The sequence below is a fragment of the Stegodyphus dumicola genome, chromosome 4 (genome assembly GCF_044657685.1).
Source record: "Stegodyphus dumicola isolate Sdum_Otavi_A_Nest chromosome 4, ASM4465768v1".
In the NCBI taxonomy this organism is placed as follows: Eukaryota; Metazoa; Arthropoda; class Arachnida; order Araneae; family Eresidae; genus Stegodyphus; species Stegodyphus dumicola.
The window spans coordinates 206,601,866-206,614,273 of NC_140771.1; the positions used below are offsets into that span (position 1 = coordinate 206,601,866).

Here is a 12,408-nt window from a genome sequence, read left to right on the forward strand (position 1 = left end):
AGAACGGTCATACAAAAATTAATTTAAAAATGGAACCTAAATTAAACAAGAATTAATTAAAAAAGAAATGGATATTTAAACAATTGAAAATGAACAATTATAGTTTTAAAAGTTTCATTAAAGCTAAGATATGTAATTAAAAAGACTAAGAGTCGAATATAGTCTATAACTTACGGAACCAAGAGACAGTAAATTTGTGATGATGTCAGAGGTCATGTAAGCTTTTGCTACTTTAGTTGAAAATTTTCTGGTAACACTGTGCTGAAGTTGTATAGATGAAAAATTTGCATAATTCTTCCATGTTCTTTATGAAAAACAGACTTCTATGTACACGAGAAGACAGCACAAAAAAATTACAAGATTTCCCCCAAAATGTAAGAGTTTTAGTACTGATGTTTCTTGCATTTTTAATTAATCATAAACTTAAAATTATAAATTTTGCCTATAACTTTTTAATTTGCCTTCTTTATTGTTTGGGTGTTTGCTTACTCATATGCCTCTTTACTGCTTCAGTGCTTGTTCGCTACAGTATTAATTAAAACATGATACAATATTACAACATATAATTTAAAAAAAAAAATATGAAAGTCTTCAGATTTTACATTATGCATAAAGGGGCATTTTTTTAATGTTTTATGTTACCTTTATTTATTAAATATCATGTTCTCCGCACCTAAACCTTAAAATTCAATTCAACAGCAATATCACAAAATAATTTAAAAACAGCATATCTTTAGAATTTCTGATACACAGTCTCGTGTGCTGGAGATAAAAAAAAAGTTTCTTTTTTTTTTTCCTTTCCGTACAGTGTTGCCATTGCTCACTTTGAAATTGTTGAGTTTGTTAATCAAAAATTTGTTAAATTTTTGCAAAATATGAAATAAATAATAAAATGAATTCCAAATTAGGTCTTCCAGATGCCCATATTTGGGTGCAGGATTACATTATTCAAAATTTGATGTATCATTGAGATACCATTGTGTTATCACAATGCGAGAAACATACATATACTTATGCAGCTTCTTCATTATTTAATTTCTTTAAACATAACGAAGGGCTCTAATATTTGATGGCAACAATATGAAAAGTGAACCACCATTTATAGTGATTCCATGCAAAATGCCAAAATTAAATTAATAGCCCAAGGGTTAATAACTAATCCCAAAGCTACTTCAAGTTTGGGGGGGGGAATTATATTACTTATTTGGTGCCTTTTCCTAATAGTTGACACAGTGGTGCCCAATCTTTAATTTGACCCAAGCCAATTTAGAATTTAAAAAAAATTTGACGAATCACAATTATACGAGGGCCATCCAGGAAGTAGATTACGTTTCCGTCTGTGTCCGCTAGGGGCGGGGCTAGCGCGGCCATCTTGGGGTCAGAGCGTTGCGCAGCTCAGTCTGCATCTAGCCGTGCTAGTGAGAGGTTCGTGCTGTGCTCCGTTCAGATACTGTGACGGTTTGAAATGTCTGCGTTAATTGAAAATCCCGCGAGCTGCGAGGTGTGCTCAGTAATAAGCTTTCTGACTGCAAAAAACTGTAAACCGATAGAAATCTATCGGCAGCTTCGTGAAGTGTATGGGGACAACATTATCACTGAAGGTGGAGTGCGTCAGTGGGTCATAAGATTTCAAAATGGCCGAACCAATGTTCACGACGAAGATCGAAGTGGGAGACCCAGCATAGTGACCGCCGAACTTCTCGAAAAAGTCAATGCTAAAGTCCGTGAAAATCGAAATTTCACAATAACGGAACTTTCTTTGAGTTTTCCATAAATTTCGCGAAGTTTGTTGCACGAAATCATCAGCGAAAAGCTTGGTTACCACAAGTTTTGTGCAAGATGGATTCCAAAAATCTTGACAGAGGACCACAAAAATCAGCGAATGGCTGCAGCGTTGAACTTTTTGGACGCTTACCATAAGGATGGTGACTCTTTACTCGATCGCATCGTTACTGGTGACGAAACATGGGTGAAACATGTGAACTGTGAAACGAAATTGCAATCAATGCAGTGGGGGCACACAAGTTCTCCCCAAAAACCCAAGAAATGCATGCAAACAATGTCGGCAAGGAAGATGATGGCGACTGTTTTTTGGGACAGAAAAGGTGTAATTTTGGTGGACTTCCTGGAAAGAGGCACTACAATAAACTCTCAAAGGTATTGCCAAACTCTCCAAAAACTCAGAAGAGCAATTCAAAACAAGCACAGAGGAATGTTGAGCTCTAAGATCTTGTTGATTCACGACAACGCCCGGCCCCACACGGCAAATGTCACTCGTAAAGTTCTTGAATCTTTTAAGTGGGAGTTGTTTCCTCATCCGCCGTACAGTCCCGACCTGGCACCGAGCGACTTCCACCTATTCCCAGCAATGAAGAAGTGGCTGGCTATGCAGCGTTTTGATGACGACGCACAGCTGCAAGAAGAGGTAACGAAGTGGTTGAAGGCGCAGGCGGCCGAATTTTTCGACGAAGGAATTTCCAAGCTCGTACATCGCTACGATAAATGCCTTAATTTGTATGGTGACTATGTAGAAAAGTAGTATTTGAGTGTGGCTTTCATCTGTATATAATAAAATTTGTTTCCTATACTTTGTTTATTTTTTTATTCCAAAACGTAATCTACTTTCTGGATAGCCCTCATACATTGCACTTTTAATATTTCAATTATAAATGTATATAATGTACAAATACAAAAAATTGTGGTGCAATATGTTAAAGAAAAAAGGCAATTACGTACTCTTTAAAGTACTATTTATTAAAAATCCAATAAGATGAAAATTAAATACAGGAAAAGGATATTTTAATGTGAAACAAGATACTGTTTGTCCTTTGCAAGTTTATCATACTCTGTCATATGTTACGTTATGGCTAAATTCATGCAAAGTTCATTTGTTATCCTGAATCTGAACTTTACAAGTTCATTGCTGAAAAAGCACTTTTGTAAATGTAAATTCAAAACAACAGGAACTTAATTTTTGAAAATTTTCTGTTAAGAGTGGATATTTTTTCTCATGAGTGTCCTAAATTCTGTTTGTAATATTCTTGTTTTGATTTGCAAATCACACTGAAAATTACAATCTGCAGTAATATTTTAGAAATATTACTATTAACAAATGGATTTGAAATAAATAAAGCAATGGGTTGAAGTTGATGAAAATCAGAAAATTTAATTTCAAAATTATTAATCTAAAAAAGATACAAGATTTTTAGAATACTTAACTGTCACAAGTTTCTCCCATTTCTTGATGTAGTTCTAAAACTTTATGAAGCAGCAAAAGCTGTATTCCTTTATTTGGGATAAGCACAAATTTAATTTTGACTCAAATGTGTTTGTACTCTCTATTAACTCAATAATAGACTCTCTGCCTTGATGTTTAAGATTTTATTTATACATTTTGGTTATTATGTATGTAAGAAAAGTTGAATCAAACAACCAGCTATGCTCATTAACATCTTTATAAGTTTCATTTCTGGATTCTAAAAGCTATTTTATTTACATACTTGCCAACCTATGACACTCAAAAATCAGGAGAATTTTTAAAGAAATCGGGAGATTTTTCACAATGTTAAAAAGACTTTTTAAATGATGAAAATATAGTTTTTAATAATGAATTAACTTTAAATAGTAACTAATTCTTAAATGCAAGCAACACAAAAATACCTTACACATAAAAAACATTTTTACTATTTGCATCGTTTAAGAAAACACGGAAAAAAAAAAAAAAAAAAACTTTAATCAGTTTTCGTACAAATGTTATAAACAGTGGCAGATTTTGCTCTCTTTAACAAAGAAACTTCATAATTTTGTTTATAGCAATTGCCACGTAGGCCTGCTTTCGCGAATAAAAGTTTTCCTAATGTGTCATCACTAATTTTAGATCTAAATTTAGTCCTCGTTTTCGCAACAACACTAAAAATCCTCTCACACTCTGCATTAATATATGGAACTGTCAAGATGGCCAACATAATTCTATACAGTTCAATATATTTTAAAATTCCATCAGCATCTTTCAGTTTTCCAATTAAACTCCACTGGGTGTCAATCCTAGCTGATTTTATAACTTCATTCAAGTTTTCTAATTGTAAACTGCTGTTATGCAGCTGTTGAAAATGTTTCAATTTTCCCTTCCTTTTAGAACTCCTTTCAAGATAATAGTAAATATCAACAATGTGTTCATCCACATTTATTGGTAAAGAAGCTGCCCCTTTTTCAGCTGCTAAATTTAAAAGGTGACAGGTGCAACTCATAATCTGCAAATCTGAATTTTCCTTTCTTAAGATGCCTGCAACACCAGTCTTCAAGCCTACCAATACTGGTGCATTATCGGCACTAAGTGCTAAGCAATTATCCAGAGGAACAACATTTTCTTTTAAAGTTTTAATAATTAGCTGTGCTATAGTAAAGCCTGTCAAATGCTTTTCTAAAGTGGGGACAGAAAGTAAACTGCACTCATTTTCTGAAGACTCTGGATTAAAAAAAGAAACACTAATTGGATACAGTTTTGAATCAGTATTATTGCTTCCATCTGTAGAGAGGCAGAACGGAGCTGTTTTAATGCAATCAATAACTGAAGATTTATTTTTCAAATCCATTTCTTTAACAATTGCACCTGTTTTGGTTCTTGCACTTGAGTATTTCTTAGCGATTTCACTATCAGGAAACATTTTTCTAAATAAAGCTGCAGCGAGATCCGATGCATTCAGTGGCACGTTGTGCTCCAGTAAAAAGGCAGAGAACAGACATTCTGCATTAATAACTTTTTGGTCCTTTGCTTCCCAATAAAAATTTAATTTTTCGTTTTTTTCAAAACAACTCATGTTGTCCTTGTATTTTTGTGTACGCACATGTTTGAGAACATCCGCCCTTCCACCATGCGAAATCGAAAAATCGCAATGAAGGCGGTACACATTGCAAATTTATTACATTTCCTTGAGGAAATAATGCAAGGAAAGTCAACTGTGTATGATTTTTGAAACGTACACGAGTATTTCACCTTTCTCACAGGACATAAGAAAAGATGATAATTTCTAAAACTATTTTCCGAAGGCATGTGTACTCACAAAACTCAGGACAAAATGACCGAAATAATTAAAGAACATCCAAATAACAGCTTGCTTTGTCCTCATTGGTTAATATATGCCAGGTGACATGCAGTGGAGCACGATGCCCATTGGAGAACTGGAGAACGACGTTTCTGGATGCGTATATGCTCTCACTCACAAAGCAGAAGTTATCTAACTCGCAAGGTTTTGTTTTAGATATAATCTAGAGAAAAATTAATTGCTTTCAGACGTCCAAAATCACTTTTTTTTTGTTCATATAACAAAGTATTAATCCAAGTTCCATAAAAATCGTAAGAAATTTTAAGAATAAGAAAAAGTCAGGAGAAATATATTGTAAATCGGGTTGGCGGGAGAGCGGTCGAAAATCGGGAGAGTTGGCAACTTTGTATTTATAGAAGAAGCTCTAAGAATCATTACAGGACTTTTCACTTACTAAGCCATCTAATTTCCGAATGTAACATTAAAATTCCATAATCAGCATCAAGTTCATCAATCACTTTGAACAATCTATTCTGAAGTGGTCTGGCATGAGCATTTCAGGAAAAAAAATTCATCATAATGTAAAACTTTTTTACAAAGTGCCTGCCAATGTATGATGCAGTGCTAGAAAAAAAAAAAAAAAAAAAAAAAAAAAAAAAAAATTGAAATTCAGCATCTGCAGGCGTGCCATCTGTTATTACAAGTTTTTGAACCAGAAAATTAATTTGGTTTCTAATGGTTATATGGTTTCTAATACCCTGGCATATGTCCACCTCTCACGTATTGCCTATTAATGGTAAAACAGACATTATATCTTTCTTTACTGAGCAAAGAACATCCATATAAAAATATTTACTTGATCTACATTACAGATATCTGTTACAGATACCTGTTAATTTATCACATCATAAACTTAAGAAAATGTATTTTTGTAAATGATTTTATTGACATAATTTAATTCCTATTTTTAGCTTCTTAAAAAAATATTCTCTGATACAGCAAGCATTTCTTCTTTAACCCTTTGATGGTTATAAACGAGTTCAGCTCACATCGTGCTTCATAATGCGCGCAAACGAGTTCCGCTGAGAAGCAAGATTTTGACCGAAATGATTAGAAATTAGCACTACTCGTGTAGTGAAATTTTTCCCCAATGCGCGCTGACGAGCTGAGCTCGTTCGCAATTATTATTCTGCATTGATTATGTTACAAAGGAATCCTATTCACAAAATTTAGTTAGTTTTACTGTCTACAGATGGCAGTACGGGTTCCATGAATTTCTTTTCATAATGGAGAGGGAATTTTTCTTTTTACCTTGTTCTTTTTATGCGTATTTTGGCACATTTTTTTAGGGTGTTTGTAAAGTAAAATGGCTCAAAAGCAAAAGTTAGATAATTATAATGGTGATTATGATTGTGATACAGATAGCTTATCAAGTTTTGAGTCTGATGAAGGCTTTGTTCACAGTATATCAAGCTCAAAAGTCGATTCAAGCAATGAGGAAGATTTTTCGAGTGTTCGACAGTGGTGTAAAATTGATTCAAGTTCTCATGCTCCTAGCCGATTTAGTTTTACTGGTTAGTTTAGTTTACGATTTAGTTTTAAAGTATATCACACACAAAAAGATTTTTAGGTAATTACTGTATTTAAATGCTTCATAAAGTTTTACATTAATTGTATTTATTTAGTCCTTTCAGTTTAATATTTGTCTTATATTTATAATTAACTATTATTATTTATATAATTGATTATAATCATTTATAATTTACTATTTAATAATAATCATTTATTAATTATTTTAAAGTACGTAAAAACTTATTTATGTACTACAAGAAATATTTACAATACAAGAAATTTTTAAAACGATATTTAGCAATACACAACATCTAGTGAAAAACAGCATACTGGCTGCACCTTTCAGTGTATGGCATAACTGGAATTCGACATTTCCTTTCCTCTCTTGGCACTTGACTTCACAAGCCTGAGAAGAGAAAAGACATACAATGTGGTCAAATCAAACCACATCAAAATGCTGCAAGAACCACATGTAGCTCATTAGCTACAAGTTGGGCATCCTTGGGTTAACATATTGTCATGATACTCTCTTATACAGATGAAATTTCAGCTACAGTAAGAAATTTGAATTTAGTTAGCTTCGAAGAATTGTAACACTAAACTTTAAATGAACTAACCCTCTGAAAATTTCAGTTTGCTGTGCACATTATTTTTTAAACCATTAATCAGTAATGAAGCAGTATGTGATCTACTGGTTTTAGTAAGTTAATTATTTATTAGATGGCACTATTAAAATGCTTTTTTTACTGTATAAAAATAAATACAAATAATTCAGAATACATAAATGAAAATGATTCCATTAATTAATTTAATAATCCATTATTTTCTTAATTCCATTAGATTTAAATTCTTCCTAATTTTACAAAATGAGATAAACTAACAAGAAGCATAAAAAAGGCCCATAAAAGGGTCATTTTTATGAGTCATTTTGTATATATGTTATGAATGTTATGCAGCATGGCCAAAAAAATCCACGGCTTTTATTAATAAATCTCTACTATACTTCTGTGCAATAACATCAAAGTATTTGCAGTATGCATGTTGTTTATAATATTTGGTTTTAAAATCCTCCAGCAATATTCCATTGTTTGAGTGTTAATATTGCCTGCAGGATTGGTAATGTTCTTTTGGTGGGTTACGGTTTGATAATCATATCCTCATCAGCGCACCCCTAATAAGGAGTTATATCCTTCATGATAATTGTGCCAGGTAGTAATAATAGCTTCAGAATAATAAAAAATTCAGTAGCTTTCATATGCTAATGTGCAATAAAATAGCAGGAAAAAGAAATAACTAAAACAACAATAAATTTCAGTGATACTATCTAATAGATAAATAAATAAATAAATACAAGCAGTACACTGCATACTCTATCATTATCTGTTAGTCTATAATGCAGAAAAGGAAGTATCTGGAATGAATAGGATCTTACCTTTCTGTTCTGTTTACATCGATAAAAAAAGTCATAAAAAACTTTTCGCCAAAGAAGATCTTCAGCTTTTTTCCCATACTCTACAGGATCAGCGAATATCAATCTCTCACAGTAATCTTTCAACCTAAAAAATTCATTTTTGAATGGAAAAAGAAAAAAATTATTATTTTTTTATGAAAAAAGAAAAATAACATATTTAGACCAAATAGACTCAAGACTCTATAATCAAATAAAAATTTGCTTACAACTATACTTTACAATACTGTTTCTAGTAATGCTATATCACAAAACTAGCTTTCGAAAACTTTAAAAGATTAAAACCTACAATACACAAAATGTAATTTTTAATACCTCATTCTCAGATCTGTTACTTCTGCAGAGAACAATTCAGTGAAACTGGATATGAGGGCCAAATGCTGTTCCAGTTTTTTTGCAGCATCAGCTGCTCCTCTGAAATAAAATATAAAAATTAATAACTGAATATAAATATAAAATCATGCTAAGATAAAACTTGAAAATACACAAAAAATTTCAAGCATAAAGATGGTTTTATATATAATTAATATCAACTCACAGAGCATAATCTAAGAATGATAACTACTCATTAAACTATAAAATAAATACTCATGTAACTGGGTACTTATGGAAAATCCCGTCGACCATTTTTGCCTATTAAAGAAAAGATGCCAAACTATGCGATTTTTCACCAAAAATGGAAAAGTCTTCTTCAAACACGCTGGGTTTAGTGTAACCTTGATTAAACGTGTTAGTTAATATTCTTGAGTAAAGACTTCTTTTTTCCCCTCTATCACACACTTTTGAATAAAAAAAAAGATTAAAATTTGGGACTTGACTATTACACAAGAGCATGCTGTTGAATATTCCCAAAGTCATGGAATATTACCTGCCTAAAAAAAAAATGTGTTAATGGCCATGAAATAGCGCCTAGCCAAAAGCCTAGTGAAAATAATTGCTTTTACAGTGTATCTCCTTAATAAAAAATAATGGAAATTTTTACTGAAAAATTAAATATAAATAAATGATAATATGATAAATTTGAAAGAAAAATGAGAATAGAACATTTCTTATTTTTTTGTATTTAGTAATTTTTTTTTTTTTTTTTTTTTCCCCACGATTGGCGCCATCTCTTGTGGTCGACGGGACTTTTCGAAAGTACCTGTAACTGTTACTACACTGAAAGTTTATTTTAATTAACTGCTAATGGAATACTACAAGATTATCAAATTTTGATGAAAAGAATTTTAGTTTGCAAAAAATTTTATTGAAAATCAACCAAATCATTAACAGAGACCTATTAAAACCTTTTAGATATGAAATACTTTTCTCAACAAAAAAAATTTAGTTATAGCTGAACTTGCAAGACAGTATTTTATGATGAATTCTGCAGTATATAATATGATTTTTACATTTCATGCAATTCTGTGATGTTTCTTAAGTGAAAACAGATCACTGTGTTCATGAGAACAACAATAATGCATCATATAATATTACAATGTTTAACATATCACATAATTCTTATTTTAATAATTAAAATTTGAATTTTAAATTACTAAAATGTTTTCTTTTGACATGCTGATAATGTTTGGTGATTTTGATAAATATTAACAGTATGGCAACCTTTTAAAAAAGTTGCCAAAATCCACCAACTTGCACAATTTAATTCATTTTGGTACTTAGGTATTAGCACAACCCCCTTGCCACAATTTGGCAATTTTTCACAAAGCAAAATGATGACCTGTAATTCCAAAAACTATTTACTTGCATATACATATATTAACTACACACTTACCTTATTTTATTTTAACCAATTATTTTTAGTTTGACTTTCTTTTCCCACCTGATTTCAGTTTTTTGAAAGAATGTAAATTTTAATGGTGGAGTATGCAAAATCTAAGAGTGTTCAGAAGCAGTATTTATGCTGTGGTTTCAAGAGTTTGTAAGAAGTAGTAGCGGAGTTAGTTCTCAGTTTATGCTACGTGTTTGAATTGGCTCCTTAGTTGGTGTTAGACACCTTTCAGATTATATTGATATTCTAGGCTCGGCTTTGCTGTATGCAGCCAATTTAGCAGTTTAAATAACTAAGGAGCTAGTCATTTAGCCATCCAAATTTATTGTGATTTTACATTTGATTTTCTGTTCAACTGAGTTTAGCCACAAGTGGTGGTGAATTGTGAGCACCGACAGCATCTTGTTAGTCGAGTTCAAACAAAAAGGTTATTTAAATCTTCTTCGGTAGTATCTGTTCTTCATGACTTAGAGAGAATTCGCTATGCAGTCTTTTACATAGGGTCAAGTGTGAATGCACCCAAAAAGGCATAAACTCTACAACTGGTGCCCGAAACAATTTAGAACCATGGAAAACGCTACAGTTGACCTGGCCCCATCCACTTTCCTAGCGCCCGTGACTCAAGCCAACCTTATGGATTTGGTTATATTGTTACCGTCATGAGAGCTTTGATGAGGCCCCAGTGCCTATTTGATGGATAAGATTCAGCAGCAGCATTCATGAACCACTTCATTTTGTACCCAGTGGGCAAAATCCAAAAAGTGGCAATTTCAACTTCAGTTCTCCAAGAACAAGTCTTGAGTTGGTATAAAAGCATCGACAAATTCCTACTTGGAGAACCAGGCAAAGACAACATACATGTATCAAAACTTCCAAAACCACCCTCCTGAAAGCCTTTCCAATCATAAAGAATTTATAGAAATGTGAAACCCGCCAACCTTGAAAACTCTATTTGAGCTGCTCACAAATTACAAAAGCTGCCGCATTTCCAATAATACCCGCACACAGAGGTAAGGGCAAGAGTACAGAAATTTCTGCATGCCTAAGCCAGATGAACAACGGCAAGCAAAATTCAAGTGCAAGAAAGATTTTTTGCCGAAAAGAAACGATCACCAAAAGAGAGATAAACAGTGGAAGGAAGAAACGAAACCAAAGCTGAAGCTAATAAAGTTTTGAGGGACGATGGAAAGAAGAGAAAACTTCCTCCCAAATACATACAGTGGTGGTAAAAAATTTAGAGTTATCAAAAATACAAATTCTTTTAAACAATGTGCCAACAATCCCATTAATTGACACAGGAGGACAGAGTAGTTTGAGGGGGGGGAATTTTTAGACAAAATTTCAGATGCTATGGGTTATACAACACCTAAGGCCTAAGGGATGATTGCAGCCTAATGGATACGGTGTGCTTGTATTGGAAAAGTGCCACTATATGTGCAGGTAAAAGGTGAGCAATGTTTTTTTTTTTTTTTTTTTTTTTTTTTTTTGTATTTAAAAATTTGCAAGCTAATGTTATTTCAGATATGGACTTCTTCAAGTCAGCGCAAACAATATTATAAAATCTGGCATTTACGCATTTTTATGTATGCCATTTGGTTTACGTGGTGGCACCACTACTTTTGCATGAGCCATAGACATTTCAGATGCTATGGGTTATACAACACCTAAGGCCTAAGGGATGATTGCAGCCTAATGGATACGGTGTGCTTGTATTGGAAAAGTGCCACTATATGTGCAGGTAAAAGGTGAGACTATATGTGTGGTAAAAGTGCCACTATATGTGTGGTAAAAGGTTCTTTGACCAGTGCTCAGAAATTCCCCTTTTATCTATTTAGATGACATTATTGTTACCAGTAACACAACAGATGAGCATATTTAACAATAGTAGTAATACAATAGACGAGCATATTATTGTTACCAGTAATACAATAGACGAGCCTTTTTCTTCAAATGTTTTATATCATTTCTATATTTTTACAAGATCTTAACAGTTTTACAAGATGCTGGTTTTAAAGTGAATTCTAACAAGTGTAAATTCGCAGCAAGAGAATTAAAATATTTAGCATATAAAATTTCCGCTAAAGATATCGAAACTGAAGATTCAAAGATTATTGCTATAAAAAACTAACCTCAGCCAAATACTGTAAAAGAACTTGCATTATTTCTCGGAATGTGCTCATATTACAAGTCCTTTATTAAAAATTTCACACATATTGCTGAGCCTCTCTTAACACTAAAAAGAAAAATTTGTTTCTCAACAGAAGCCAATACGGCATTTGAACAGTTAAAAACATCAATTTCAGCACCAGTGCTAAGGATTCCAGAAGGTCAGCTTGAAATATCTGCAGATTTATCAGATTTTGCTGTAGGAGCTTTCTTATCTCAAGTGGGGTAGCCAGTAGCCTTCTTCAGTAAGACATTAAACCCTACCCAGAGGAATTATATGACTACGGAAGGAACACTGTCTTACTGGCTGTACAAAAATTCCGAGTGTACTTCAGGAAGCTATTCGTAACAGTTTACACTAACCACGTAGCTATTCTTAGTCTTTACTC

The 12,408-nt window shown here is 32.7% G+C and overlaps 1 protein-coding gene across 2 annotated transcripts in view; it reads right to left on the minus strand.

Moving 5' to 3' along the window:
- The window catches only part of Smg5 (Smg5 nonsense mediated mRNA decay factor), a 150,301-nt gene that overhangs the window by 122,014 nt on the left and 15,879 nt on the right, over window positions 1-12,408 (minus strand). For both annotated transcript variants that reach the window (XR_015040860.1, XM_035366452.2), the window contains exons 2-3: window positions 8,398-8,496; window positions 8,047-8,170 (exon numbers count right to left, since the gene is read on the minus strand). Coding sequence is in view for 1 of the 2 variants with exons in the window: in XM_035366452.2 (XP_035222343.1) it covers window positions 8,047-8,170; window positions 8,398-8,496 (223 nt within the window). In the remaining variant the exon portion in view is untranslated. The remainder of the gene's footprint in view (window positions 1-8,046; window positions 8,171-8,397; window positions 8,497-12,408) is intronic.